We start from the raw sequence: 15314 nt of genomic DNA on the forward strand, positions 1-15314 counted from the left end.
GTGGTACTGTGTAGGTTACTGCACAGAACTGGTCATTTCCATGACCGGAGATGGGGCGCACAAATACTCCGGGTGGGAGCTCCATATCTTATTTTCAATAACTATTGTTGTTCACACCTTTTGTATTTTTGTTGGGGACTGGTGGTGTGACCACAATCAGAAGGAGTTCCAACCTTGTGAGCTTGTCCTGCCCTGCCACGCCCTGTAGATGCATACTGGAAGCGCAGCGCGGTATGTAGCAAGCGACGTTTCACTTGTTTTTTTCCTCCTTTTTCCCCACACGCACCGATTCAGATGACCGTGTGGGAGATCAGGGCATGGGCACATGTTGCCGCACCGTCGTTGCCCCTGAAACAGTAGGGGCCAGGTGACATGTATGGCTAGGCCCCTGGGTACCGCTGCCATGCATCCGTCCCTGAGCTTCGACCGAGGAGTGTTGTAGTGTAGTCTTGTCTTGCCACTGGCCTGGGTGCTTGCTGTAGAATGTTGGTGCATGAATGAGCTCAGGAGAATGTTGGGTGGATCTGTGTGTGAATGTTCTGTGAGTGTCAGTTGGGGGCCTGAGCTGGGTTGAATGGATGGCCGGTGGGTCAGCTCCTTTATAAGTGATGTTATACCTTCCCATGTTCCTGTCCATGTCTACGCGTGCTGTAAATACTGATAAGAGTAACTGGAGTATTGTACAGATTGTACATATGTGAATAAAGCCTACCTGGAACCAAACCTAGAGAACAGCTGGTCTGTGATTCAGAAGTGCACTCTGAATGTCTAGCTTAAGGCTTTACAACATTGGCGATGAGGATGGGATCCACCCAACATTCTCCTGAGCTCATTCATGCACCAACATTCTACAGCAAGCACCCAGGCCAGTGGCAAGACAAGACTACACTACAACATCTCCCATAGCTCTCAACCATTTATGTTGCAAAAGCGGGTGAAAACACCCGATTTTACTTTTGGCGGGTGAGAGGCCCATTGAAATGAATGGGCGTGCATGAGGTTTGGCGGGTGAGTCCGCTGTTTACAAGGCGGGTGACACCCGCCAAAAGCGTGTGAGTTGGGAGCTATGACATCTCCCTTTCATACCAGACTCACCACACACAGCATCTCCCTATCATACCAGACTCACCACAAACTCACCACAACAAAGAGCTCCAGCAGTTTACAGCTCGCGCATGTAATGAGGGAAACTGGCAGAGGGACAGCGGGTTCACGCCCATAAAGAATCCAACAAGGCAACCGCCTCATCGACAGTGTGGCAGTGCGACACGGGCTCCTGCTATTTATGTACGTTGTGTCGTGACTTGACACGTCACGAAGTGCCTTTAAGGAGCACACACCACAATGAAGTATGCACTATTGCGAAACATTTGTGCGGGGTACATGAAGCCCCTTGAGAACATTTCAATTTTTGGCAGCAGCGATTTTGGCAGGCATAATCCACATTTTTACTGTAAAAAAGGTTAAATATACAACGAAATCATTGTGCTGTCCTCACTTTTTCGAGTGTGCAGCAGGTGCTTAGTTTCGGCAGGGGGCGCTATTGTACCACGTCTGAACAAACCCCGTCTTCAGAAAGTGCTCCAAACGAATTGATGGATGTGAAAACACTCAACAGCTGGTGGCATCGTACGTTCTGCGTAATGACGTGAGAGACACGTTGCAACAACACAGCACGGCACGCACAGGCGGCACAGCTGCTCCCTGGTGTCTTCGATTGTCCCCACTGCAGCGATCACAGCAGAGGCTTGCGATAGCCCAGGGAGAAGAAGCCATGAGCAAAAGAAAGGCTCCCGAGCAGGGCCCCAACGACGGCATCACGGATTTTCTGACGGGTGAGGGGTTGTAGGGAAGAGCAGCAGACAATCACGTCGATTGTCCGATCGGTGAGAGATTCATTCATTGAGGCAGAAAGCGTGCACAGAGGAACGGGAGATGGAGGAAAGATTGCGAGGAGTGTCTCAATTGGGTCAATCCTGACCCTTACGTGTGCGGGAATAGACTAAGGAGGGTGTACTTAAAGGTGGTCGTATTGTTACCATGCAACTTTGAGAACCTCTGCAACGCACTCTCTTCCCCCCTTGCACTCCTTTTGGAATTTGGGGGATAGCATGTTTTACCACGTTCAAAGTTAAATAGAAAAATAAACGTATACACTTACATAGAACAAGTCAATTCATAGATTATTTTAAATCCATTCTATGTTATAACTTTACCCCCCAACACCAGTTTTTTCTTAAAGCAGCAGGGACGTTCTAGAATGGAGAATAGTATGATATGATGATAAGTTATTTATAACGCGCTTAATACCCAGAGGTTTCTAAGCGTGGTGGACCCGGGGATCGAACCTGTGTTGCTCCGTGTTGTCTTGCTTCCAAGGCGAGCACGTTGCCCCTGCCAAGGGTTAACCAGAATGCTAGTGCAAAAGATAGTTCCATAGCAGAAAATTAAACCACATGGCCACAATTATGCATTGTCCTTCAGTGTGCTTTACTACCAGGGGATGGGGAAACTAGCGCGTAGGATCGAGTGTATGTTCAGAACTGTGTTAGTGATGCTTAAGTGCATGGGCAAATCTTTTCACGTGATGGAGCTGAGTGAATGCACAGGTTCTTGATGCACTATCGGAGACGTGTGCGTGATGAACAGTGAGACACTGTAAGAGGCCGGGCTGGGGATGTATGTGTTGAGGGTGAAGGAAGAGCTATCTGGGTGCTCAGGGTGACATTGCATTGTCAGAGCTCTACCAGGGTTCGTTGTTGAGGGGAGTTGGTAGATTGATGTGGGGCTCCTTCGGGGAGGGGCATATTTGCGAGTAGGTGAGAGGTTTATCTGGAGATACCCAGGGCGGAGATGTGCTGACTAGGGATGTAACGGTATAACGGTATACCGTTAAAGATACCGTGAACCACTTAATTGAACAATAATAACCGTCACATTGTTTATACTGTTATACCGTTCATACCGTTAAGTGTGCTTTTCAATCTAATTTGGAAAGGCTGCAGTAAGCAATTGCTGCACAGTCTTGGTTTTGCACTGTTGGATGTGCCGTCTGCCAAGTAGTTTCAGTTGGAGCATTCCATAAACCACACGTGCCTTACACAAAATCAATATGTTAGCAATAGGAAGAATAGATACAGTGCCAAGAAGGAAAAGGGTTTACTTTGGGGTGGCGGCTTTGGGGTTTATATATTTATAATGGATAATGTTCTCTAAACATATGGCAATGGGGGATTTCCCTGGTTCTATCATTGAATTTACATATAATAAGTCACACTGCGAAATTCACTCATCTCTGTGGGTATTCCCTGCTGCCATACCAAAGGGTAACATGTCAGTGATTACTGAACACCTTTTGGCCCGCAAGTAAACTAAAGGCTGTAACGTAAAAAGAAAGTGCGCGTGTGTGTGTGTATGTGCACAAGCGTATACTACCATCAGCCTCCATTGATCTGTGGCATGCAGGTTATCAAGATGGCAACATGTTCATCTTCACCAGTAGCCAGTGGGGAAGCAAAAAGCCTAAATGACCACTTAAGAAAAGCTTTTCAGTTTGCTTTGCCAGTTGCAGCAGGCCTCCACCACACCCCCTCCTCTCCACACGTGTGTTTGTGTTTGGTGGAAGCAAGGCATTTCAGTGGAAAGTATGTTGAAAAGCCCAATTCTGGCCCTGGGTGCCTGGTTTTGTTTGTGATGATAAATCTGTCAATTTATGACCTTTTAGAAAATATTTGTTAAGATCAGTTAACTCCACCTGCTGTACCGCGATAACCATGATATACCGTCATTTGGAAAGAAGGTTATCGTACCGTCATAAAACGAATACCGTGACACCCCTAGTGCTGACGGAACTGCGCGCAGTCGCATGCAGGAGATGGGTCCTTCATTTTTTGTTAATTGGCACACCTTTGTTGATGCTCAGGATTGAGGTGGGCAGAATGAGCTGTCTGCATGTGCCATGGAGCTGTATGGAAAGAGCTGTCTGCAACGGTCATTATGGCGGCACATTGTCCGAGGTTTAATGGAAACACATATGTCTCGTGATGAAGGTGCAGTTTAAGGAATGCTTGGAATTTAAAGGTGAACATGCCTTGTTTTAAGTGCACTGTACAGCAGCGGGTAGGGGTAGAGGGATTCACCCTCTCCTCACACAGCTTTTTCCTGAAGAGATGACAGAAAACCATATCTCCTGCTCTCTTATCTATATGTCCTACTCCAAGGTCTAATTTATTGTCCCAGTATTCCACATTAACGTGAGCCAGACCTCTCGGTGTCACCTAAGTGGCCACTGAACACTTACTTGGACATGGGTCCGCTCTGGGCAAGAGGGTAATAGTGATGTTTTAGTCAATATTGAATGTGGGAAAAGGCTTGGGTGCCCAATTCAAGTTAACCCCCTCTCACCAGAGAACCTCCCAACAGAATGTAGATAGCTGGGTACTATGGCACTTTGTATTTGGGTTTGCTGGGAAAACACCACGCTAAATCTGTAGGGAAAACAAAGAAATGAGAGCTGTAACAAAGAAATGAGAGAAAATGGAGCATAGGCATTTGGGAAACGGAGATGAGAGAGAAACCGGTTTTGGAGATGAGGGAGTGCAGCAGGGGTGAGATTTGAACTACAGGGTAAGACAATGGGACGAATAAGATATGAGGAGGACACAAGGGGCCGAAAGGAAATAACCCCATACACAGCAAAAGCAGTGGACAGTGCGCAAGGGCTAACTGCGAGGCAAAATATGGGTGTATGATCCCTGGTATAAGGGTGCAGGACCTCAGAAATAAAAAGTACATGTACATAGATCTCCCATCTCGTTATAGGACCAGAGGCTAATCCTATGGGTCACTGTGCGACTTCCATTGTCTGTGAGTGATGCCATGTGGTACTACACTGTCGTCTTTCTGATGAGAGGGCCAGCAGGTGTGTCTTCTCTCTAGCAGCATGGTGCGTTTAGATCCTAATGTGTTCCATGCCAGTTGTCACACTGGGACTTGAGCAGGTTACTGTTATGTTGTTCGATCGGTGGTGTATCAGCAAGATCATGGTGTGTTGAGGCCTCCACAGGGCCCTGCGCACTCGGAATGTCCAGGTGTATGGGAATGTTGGCCCCTCAGAAGGGTGCTTTTGTTCAGGAATATTGGATCCTCAGCATGGCTCCTGTGTGCCAATGTGTTGGTAACCTGAGCACGAGCACGAGCGTGGTGTGTCGGTCTGTTGGGTCCTGAGCAGGTGTGCTTGTATTTTGTGGATTTGTGCTGCATGGCAGTTCATCTGGGCATTGTGCCCTCAGCAGCTTGCTGGTGTGTTGTTTTGCGTCTTAAGCATGCCCCAGGCTTGCAGGCATGGTCGGACTTGGCCCTACAATTGTCTCAGCACCAATGAAAAAGTGGCGCACAGTTGCAAATAGCAATTCATTCCTTTTGTGAGAGACTTGTACCCAAGGGGAAGGTTTTCGATAAAATGTGATGCAAATTGTGCATTTTAAAGAATATTTATTCAGTAACCCTGGTCAACGCTACTAGATGCAATGTGAAGTAGCTTATCAAACTGGCCTGCTTTCCTTCACCGAGTGTTATTTGTTTTCTTTTTTTTAAGAACTTGCAAACTATGAGAGGAATGTCAATCGAGCAATCCACAAGTACAATGCCTACAGGTGAGTCTATCAACACAGTGGGAACCAAACATTATCGAAGACTGGTGTGTTTTTCATCCCAGACAACTGGCATGCTCGGGCATTGCTGCTGTGTCCCTACCCTTCTGCAGGTATTTACACACCTCTGTGTGAACCGTCGTGCTTGCCTCACACATGCAAATACTTGCAGCATATGCCAATTATTTTGGGAAATGAAGGGAAGGAGGCAGCTGTCGGGATAGTTGTCTCCCCATTGTCAACACGTTGTGCTCAATGTTGTAAGATGTATGCTTATCCTTGTACGTTTAGGTTTGATCTCCTTTTGCTTTTCACATGTTTTCCCTCCGTTACTTTTTTGTTTTGCTTGTCACACCTTGATGTTGTCCCTCTCTTCCAACCCTTTTCATGTTATCCAAGAAATTTCTGCCCAAAAGCAACGTCACACACACTCTTTAAAAAGGTGTAGCAACCAGTTGGAGCTTCCTAGAGCTATAGACTCTGCCCATGTATATCTCATTATTGACCAGTAACTCGTCATCTTCCTTACTCGCATCACCCTAGCTGTACATGCTGCCTACCAACCTTTTGGTCCATTCATCCAGACATCCAGCTAAGGGTCGTATCGGGCCTTTTTACGCATTCAAATATTGTAAATACGACACCTTTTTGTTTTTACGTTAGTTTCATTTATATACTAGTTCAGAGAATAGGGCAGTGCAAAGGTCAGGTCACTTGACAGAAACCAGAACATCTTGATTTTCATCTACCTAGATGAAATTGCAGGCTGTAGGGGAGCCGTCTGGAAATAAGACAGTTACTCTCTGGTTTGTGTGCATTTAGACTTTCAGAAAGGAACCGCACACAGTGTGAAAATGAAAGGTTTCCTTTGTTCAACTTCTGTTGTGTATGTTGGGTTGAGAAGAACATTATGTATGCATATTTATTTTCCTAGCGTGCTATGGTTCTATCAGTAATACGGCGGAAAACGTAGGCACCACTGGGAAGTATCCTTTGTAACAAACAAAATATGTTTTAACTGAATACATGGTTCCGTTAAACAAAACGATATTTTGAAGCTCCTTTGAGTGTGTTTTATCATCAAGATGCAAATATGTGGTGTGTTCATTTATATTAATCTGTAGAAGAACACGTTTTCTTCAAATTTAATATATTGTTTGAAGCCAGACTTCTTTGCTACACAGCTCTGTTTTATTGCTAATGTGTTCTGTTCATTTTCAAGTTTAGTGATGTTTTGGTTGCCTGTCAGGTACATCTTACACTCTTGTGTAGGCAAATCATTTTTACTCTTAAAATGTAATGAACACTAAGGGTGTAAAATACTTAGGCATCGGAACCATGCATTAGCTATGGATGAGCATGAAATGTCTACTTTAAATATTCACTATTGGTTAGCGGCAGCAAGGTCTTTGCTCACACTTGAGTGATTGCCCTCACACTACACAGGCTTCACAGCATCTTCAAGATTACAATTCTACCCTTCCAAACCTGACACTCGAGCCAGTGCAAGCGTTGTACAAAACATGAGAATCATTTCCATACAAATTTGTGCATGCGTCAACTGGCTGTCGCATACTTTTTACTCACTTGTAAAGGAGAAAGCTAATTTGCATTTATTCTCAAAGTTTAAAAATAAGGAGTAAAATTCTCCCACCTGACAATCTCCATGCATTCACCATTTCCCTGATCCAGAAGCTGGGATTAAGCATCTGGCCCAGCTAAAGCTCCTCTCTTCCCGCCCACCTCTTGGGGACTATAGGTGGGGGCAGCGCATGCATTCCCTTTTTCACATGATCTCCCTTGCCTTTCCTGGTACACTCTTGCCTGGGTGAATCTCAACATTTAGCCCGGGCTTTGTGGTACTTGGAATTAAAGCTATGTTCTCTTTTTCAAATCCCTCTTCATGTGCACATGTTCGTGATTATTTATCAAAGAAAATTCGAATTCCCTCTTGTTCACCTCCCTGCCATTCATTTTTCCCATCCCAAATGAAAGCTCTAATTACAGGCCTGAAGGTAATCGGCAAACCTCTAACTTTACTCCCCAAAAATGGACTAAATCTGATCCCAGCAAAAATGTAGAACTGTTGTATAAGAGCTTGGCCTCTTCTTCTACCCATACAACTCAATGGGTATGTTTGGGTCAGTGGTACCAGTAGAGGAGTGCCACTGGAATTGGCTCTTAAAATTGTTCCTGCCTGATACGAGGACTAAGTTTAAGGTGCAATACATCATTTGGTATGCAAAGAAGTATAGATTATACAAAGAACTGTTTGATTTTAAAAATATTTTTGTCTAAAAAAAATAATGTAATGGGGAATGGCAATTCCTACTTGAACGTCTCTCCGGGAGCTCTGTGTGAGATTGATTACCATCTCTCTCTTCCACCCCTCCAGTGGCAGCCCTTATAGAGTTTGGGTTATTTGTGAACAACCACCACTCCATTCTGTGTTATTAGCCACAATACGAAACCATTAAGCCCTGATGGTGTAGAGGTTTAAACAACGGAGGATCATTGAACTGCATGCTCAAATATTTATAAAAATGGGTTTCATAAATGGAAGTTTGCTTTGTATTTGTGTTTATACTCTTTACACATCTATGGAATAATGGTTCACAGGATAAAGAAGAGACTGCCACCAAAAGGGTGTGATTAAGTAAGGCTATCCTTTTGTTAGGTTTATTGTGGCGAATGTGGTCAGGCTTTACAGTGAATTTCAAGAGCAGGGGAGAGCAATTGCCACCAATGTTCTTACTGGGTTGCAAACGCAAAGTGGCCCTGATGCCTTGCACATACAAACTGCTCTCTATCCGTTTATAAGCCAGGTTGGCCTGGGCTATAAACTGATAGAGAGCATGAGTTAGTTATTCAAGAACGCTCTCAAACTGAGTTCACATTACTTGCAACACTTAAATGCAATGGAACATACAGAGGGATTATCCAAAATCACACAGAAAAAAGAACAATTGTAGGACTTTGTGAGACAGATTGGAAGATATGCTGCACAGTGCTATTCTGACCTCCATAGCATAGGACAGAAAAACGCACCGCATGGCGGCTTAATTAAGAGATACCACACCGTTGGACTAAAATGTGCAATAGTGTATTTTTTAATTGATTGGCTAAGTTGTATTGCTACATAAACTTGCTCCTCCATGTGATTTCTTTCGTTTGGCCTGGACTCTTGACTGATAAAGAAGGATGGGATTATTGCGGGTTGCCATAATTCACTTTCATTTGGACTACTGCAATGCCTAAATGCTGGGTTTGCAGCCTAACCCATTCGTAAATTGCATTTTGAACAGCACACAAGAGTTAAACTACAGTTGGACCTTAAAAAGAGGGATCATGTCACCAATCTACAAAAAGTGCTTTGTTGGCTCCAGGTTGATGAAGAGGATTGCATGATTTGCATTTTAAACTAGGTTGCACTATCTATTAAACACTTCGAATCCGAGTTTCAGCTATCTCGCAACAAACCCAAAACCTTACATTCCAGCCACGCTCTCCATTCTTCTCAAGCTAACCTACGTGCTGCCTCGCCTTTTAAATTAAGAGCTTTTGGAGGTGGGAAAACTTTAGAGATCCAGTCGCCTCGTGTGTAATAGTTTTCTCCTTATATCTGGGGGTTTGCTCTGTGCTAAAACATTGCTTTTGGCTTGAATCTCCTCCCTTACACTGATGGTCTAGATGACGTTTCTATTTTGTGCTTGCCGTCCTTAGTACAGGCTCCTAGATAATGTCCAAACGTTCTTATTCATTTATATATATTGCATTTTAATTCATAAGTAGAGGGATTTTATTAATGGAACATTACTGCGGGAGTCGCACTCCGTGTGTACATTGGAGTAAGATTACCAGATATTTCCTGACAAATGGGTGAATTTAAAATATTAATAGAAGCCAGACACAGTACCGGAGGATCTGTGGGAAAAGATTTATAGGTAACATTTTCATTGGAACCATTGTTTGTTGAAGAGTTTTCCACAAGTTGTTGTCAGTGACCAAATTTGGCAAAGCCCACCTTGGGTAACAGGGTTGTACCCCTTAGGTTTTAGCCTGAACTACCAAAAGCTTTGGGCAGCCAGGCTTAGTCTAGGGGGAGAAGGGCTGTAGTGAGGCGCACAGTACTTGGAGCATACAATCAGTTCAAAGAAACACTTGACACAATAGCAGTTATATTAAAACAAGACATTCCCAGCGTAACATACACCGTTCTAGCATATCTTAAAGGTCCATATCGTTCAGTAATTCATAGGGTCACTTCTGTCCCCCTTATTAAATATCGGAAGGTTTCAGCCAAATCTGTGCTTTACACAACATTTCACTGCAAAATGGCACAGGTCCAGCGTATTGGGAGTTTGCAACCCTGGAAAATCGCAGCTCTTCGTGGGATGGCACAAAACGCTGGTGATCTTAAGACTGGTTAGGCCCAGGCATCCAGGGGAGGAAGTCTTCTTCAAGCAATCTTCCCTCTCACTCGGAATTTGGGGTTGGGTCTTCAGTGGTCACTCGATGCCTCTGGCGGTCGTTTGGAATTTGCTGGGAAGACCTTCTATGAATTCCTCTTCGGATCTTCAGTCCAGTAGTCGACTCTAAGGTTCAGTTCCAATACCCTCACCTTTTATGCAAAAAAACTGCCTGAGCCCACCATTCACCATTTAAGCCTTTCTTACATATCTGGGGTGTGGCTGTCTAGATAAACGGCTAGTCTCACAGATGGTGGTAGCAGATGGGATGCCCAGCAGCTGATCTTCATGATACTGGCTTTTTTGGATTCGATGCAGGCTTTGGTTTAGCGACGATTGTCACATGGCAGACTTCTCTCTGTTTCTTGCTCCCCGAGTTGGAAGGGGGAGACATCTCAGGGCGGGAAAGAGTCACTGTAGATCCAGCAGGATGCCCACGAAGTTCCAGCCGAAACTGCGCTTCAGGAGACAATGCACAGCAAATTGTTCCAGGTCCCAGGGTATTGAGGAATTGCAGCCCAGGACAGTCTCAGCTCTTCGAGGGATGGCTCAAAATGCAGGTTGTCTCGAGACTGGTTAGGCCCACCAGTATATGGGGGGGGACTTGGGAGGGAGGAGTGGGGATTGGGAGGCGGTGTTGTCCTGTCTGGATTGTCCCTGTCGATCAGAAGAGGATGGAGCAGCAGCTGTCACTCAGCAGTCACTGGCCGCCTCTAGAGATGGCTGTAGACTCTCTTGCTGCTCCATGACCCTCGCATTTATGCAGGAAATATGGCTGGAAAATAAATCACCATTCAAGCATTACATGCAAATCTGGGGGTTGGCTTGTCCCAAAGCAGCCAGCCTCCCAGTTCAAACTGGATCCAGGCAGCCACACAGCAGGACAAAGACCAGGGGAGTTTTGGTCACCTCCCCCACTTCCTGGCCTTTCAGGCACTCAGAGAGCCTTGATGGACTTTCGCAAGGAAGCCCGCCAAAGACAAAAGAACCATCAAGACCTCCCACAACCAGCTAGGTAGAAGAAGGCTCAAGAAAGGACAAGTCATCAAGAGTTGGCGAAAAAAAGAAGATGGGCACCACGTTAATACAATGGTGGCCCATGTTAGGCAAGATTGTATGCAGTACCCTTTGGGTGCACTACAACAACTCTGACCTCCTGGCAATAGGAACCCAACCTTTGGTATAAGCTTGTACTACACATGTTAATAGTGTGTTGAGCAGCCAGGCCTATCTGAAGAGGGGTCAATGTGAGCTGTAGGAGAGTTGCACAGAGATTCACAGTGACAAGTATTCAAATAAACACGTACACACAAGGTTTCTTGAATAAACACTTATTAATGTATTTATCAGTCCGCCTTCAGAAGGGAGCAATATAAAAGCAACCCATAAATACACCCCAAAACTACACACTAAATTAGTAAAGACCCTTTTGGGATGGCCCACAGTCACAACCTACACCCTCAGGTGACTTCAATAGTTGGGGGGCTGGGGACATTTAATATCTCACTGTTGCATTTAGAACATTCTTGGGAATTGGTCAAAGGAAAAGGTTATTTGAAAAAACAAGAGAACACAAATATTCTTAAGCAGGCCAATACTTTTTGATTCCATAAGCAGTTATTCAGTGTAATGGGCTAAGTCAATGGGCAAAAGTTTGTGAGCTGAAGCACTTCTGGTAGGTAAGTAGAAAAGGTCTTGGCACAATGTTTTAGAAGTCTTTGAAGAAAAGAAGTATCAATGTAGGGCCACAAGCTGTTTAGGCTTGTGAGTAGTAGAAGATGCAAGCAACTCTAAAATGAGAGGTAAGTTCTCTCAGACTTTTACAGTACCTTTGGATTGAAGAAAAAGTGCAGCAGATGACTTCTGTTCCTGTGCAGCTCTGCAGATCTCACTGTTCCTGGGCCTCAGTCGTGGGGACAAGAGGGAGGACGTCAGGGAACTCTTGCAATGGGACGGTCACCGCTCACAACCGGAAATCTTCAAACAAGTGGCACTTCAGTGTTTCAGCTCCTCGTAACTTCCACAAATAGCAACCCTGCAGTTTCTGGCTGTCGGGATAGACTTTCCTTGCTTCTGGGGTCGTGCACTCTGAGGGGGCTCGGGCTCGGTCAGTCTTGCTTCCTGGGTGTCCGGAGGATCTTCCTGGAGCCCTTTGCCAACTCAAAAGCAATGCACACAGTCTGGTGTCGCTCTCCCTGGCTATTCGGTTTCCAGCAGCAACTCCGTGGAAATTCAACCAGCTCAGAGAAGATGTCCAGGTGGCTTACTTTGGAGTTGATTTTTTCCCCCCCCAACTCAAGGTTAGAAGTCGTCCTTGCAGGGCTTCTCTGTCGATACGAATTTGGAGTTTCAGCACAGCAGCAGGGCTTCACCGGGCAAACAAATGGTCCAGGAGTTGCAGCAGGCGTCCTCTTCTTCGGTTCCTTCATCCAGTGGTCGACTCTGCCTTCCAAGCCAATAGCCTTGCCTTTTTATTCAGGTTTCTCCCATTCATTCGAGCACAGCTGTTAGTCACCCAGCAGGGTCACTGTCCTTACCGGACAGTCAGCCGGCCAATCACCACAGAGTGCATTTGGGTCTCCTAGGAGACTTAAGCACAGGGGGTTTTGGCAGCTCCATCACTTCCTGCACCCTCCAGACACCCTGGCGCCAGAGGCGGGCTTCACTTGTGAATCCCGCCAAAGGCAAAGCAAACAAAGGGACCAAACCTGGTTTGGCGCGCAGAGTAAATCTCAAGAAGGACCTTTCCACAAAGAAATGGCAAAAAAAGAAGAGCAGGGCCATTTTGACAAAAATGGCACCCATGGGTGCTTTACCGCATCTGCTGACGCAGCCTGCTGTAAATGCACACCACAGTAGTTAAATGTTAACCACTGCCTCCAGCTATTCATCGAGGAAAGGGTAACATAACATTGTTACATGAGAAGCTAGACAAAAGGGGATATTAAGTAACCCCTCCAGCACCTCTTTGTAAGATAGTGTGTGCTGGGTCTAGAAAGTTACAAATGTAAGTTAAGTCAATTTCACTTTACTGTACTGGGAAACAGTAGTTTATCCCAGAGAAGGTCGTTAAACCTTTGGGAAATCTGAAAGACTTCCCTGTGCCACTGCACTGAAGGTGCTGTGACACAATGGAAAAGATGATGCCTATGGAGTTTGTCAGGCTCCATAATCAAAAGAAACACAGAGTTCAATAAATCACATTGAAATACGTAGTGGGGGGGGGGGGAGGAGTGTCTCGCTATCACCAGGTGAAAAAAAAATCAGGTCCTCAAAATCCAGCAAAGTTGCTGGGGGTCTCTAAAGTGGAGGGAATTAGCACATTCTCCCTAACAGCCCATGTGTCCCTTACTGCAGCTGCGATGGCAGCTTGCGTGTATACTTCACTAAGAATCGGTGGAAAACATCCACTGCCACGAGCCACTCTGAGTAACTTGTCCCTGTAATTAGAAAGTTACAGGAGAAGTGGAATATTGGATATATTGTGTCCCCTCAGCTTTCCACATAAGGTGGGGTGTGTTGATTCCATACAATAAAAGTTAGGTGGTTAGGTGGGATAGAAAGTATCCCCCATCTTTGGAAACAGTAGTTGTCACAAGGAAAATAAAAAGAGCAGCTCAAAGAGCTTGTATTAACACTGCACAGAAAGTGCTGCGTTCTGCAATAAGAAATTGCAGACGCCTTAAAAGATGGAGGAAAGCATAGCTCCCAAAGTATACAACCAAAAGGTTCCCAGACGTAGAGTAAATGACTGAGTGAGGGGGAAGAGTAAATGACTGAGTGAGGGGGAAAAAGGTTCCAAAATCCTCAGGAGAACTTATCAAAAAACCAAGAGTCCAGAAAAAAGTGCTGCGTGACTCGCAAGTGGGGAGAATAATGCACAAAAATTAAATTCTATCTTTACTGTGTCATGTTTTGTTACCCTAATTGTTTTGTATCTGGGAGGAGTGCTTTAGTGGTATAGGCCTGAGAGCACTTAATGCTTGGAGGGAAGGGAGAATAATGTGATCGATTCTTTAAGGGGCAAAAGGCAAAGGGGGACTCATGTATTCGTTTTATTATTTATATAGTGCCTTCACCATAATTGTAGTCCCAACACGCTGTTGGTTGAATGCACTCCGAGGGACTGGAGTCCAAAATTTGGGAAGATTGGGAGGTGCTATTATGTGTGTGTGTGCATTTCAGCCAATTAAAGTTATGTGAGGGTAGCCAAGACCCTGCTAATGTCTGAATGGCGTGCATATGGAGGATTGTGTGTAAGTAGAAAGTTATGTGGGAAGCTGCAGTTTGAATTTTGTTGTTAAAAGTAACTTCATTCTTATGTCAGAGGTGTTGTGCAAAAGTGTTTGTGTTTTATGTGAATGCTAGATGTGTGGAATGAGCCTGTGCCTTCGCGAAGGTGCGGTGTGCAATAGGAAAAATGGGTTACCTATACAAACAACAATGTATGCATCCTGGGTCCCATCCATGTACACGGAGCAGAGCTAGGATTCGCAGACGATCCAAGTGCTGAATGAATACGTAAAACTCACCCTCTGAGAGGATCTTGGAATGAGAAATTGTCTTCCCTAGTTCCTTCTAGTGCAAACATGGTCCCCATTTCATGATAACATGGGTTGGCATGGCCCACCCTCATATGCTTTAGGGTCGCATGCAGTGCCGACTACGAGGGAGGGAACCGAGTGCCTGAAAGTCCTCCTCCCGGAAGATCAGAGTGATATTCGCAAGGAGTAATTTAATTGCAAAGCATTGCCCGTCCTCAAGGCCCATATGAGTGCAATACACTCAGTCAGGATTCTTTCAGGTGCAGGTTACTGGAATGCCTTCATGAGTGCTCTGTATGTCATTGGCAGCCCCCAAGGAGGGTTTGTGGTGGCAGAACAAAGTGATGAACGGAGAGAAGAGGCTAGTAGCTGACAGAGGGACAGGTAGGGGACTATGCAGGGGTTGTGGGGGTGACTCCTGGATGAAGCTTGTGTCTGGAAGAGACAGATTTTTGAGGGCTTTCCTAAAGGTCAGGTGATCTCTGACGCGGAGAGCAGGGGGGTGGGAATTCCCCAAAAGTGGGTGTGGGGACGGAGAAATGGGCACCTCCAAATGTGGAGAACTTGAAAGGGGAACTACCAGGAGGTGTGTGTGCTAAATGACATCTGTCGGTTATGTGACGCTTCCTGACATTTTGTTTTGTCAATTA

The 15314-nt window shown here is 45.4% G+C and overlaps 1 protein-coding gene across 1 annotated transcript in view; it reads left to right on the forward strand.

Moving 5' to 3' along the window:
- The first annotated feature begins 1402 nt into the window (after window positions 1-1402).
- Window positions 1403-15314, forward strand: part of POLB (DNA polymerase beta) — a 230210-nt gene continuing 216298 nt past the window's right edge. Inside the window, exons 1-2 of the mRNA XM_069617656.1 lie at window positions 1403-1835; window positions 5597-5654. Of these exons, the coding sequence (XP_069473757.1) occupies window positions 1775-1835; window positions 5597-5654 (119 nt within the window). The 5' untranslated portion in view covers window positions 1403-1774. The remainder of the gene's footprint in view (window positions 1836-5596; window positions 5655-15314) is intronic.

Source organism: Ambystoma mexicanum, chromosome 10, assembly GCF_040938575.1.
Source record: "Ambystoma mexicanum isolate Mex_15411 chromosome 10, UKY_AmexF1_1, whole genome shotgun sequence".
Lineage (NCBI taxonomy): Eukaryota > Metazoa > Chordata > Amphibia > Caudata > Ambystomatidae > Ambystoma > Ambystoma mexicanum.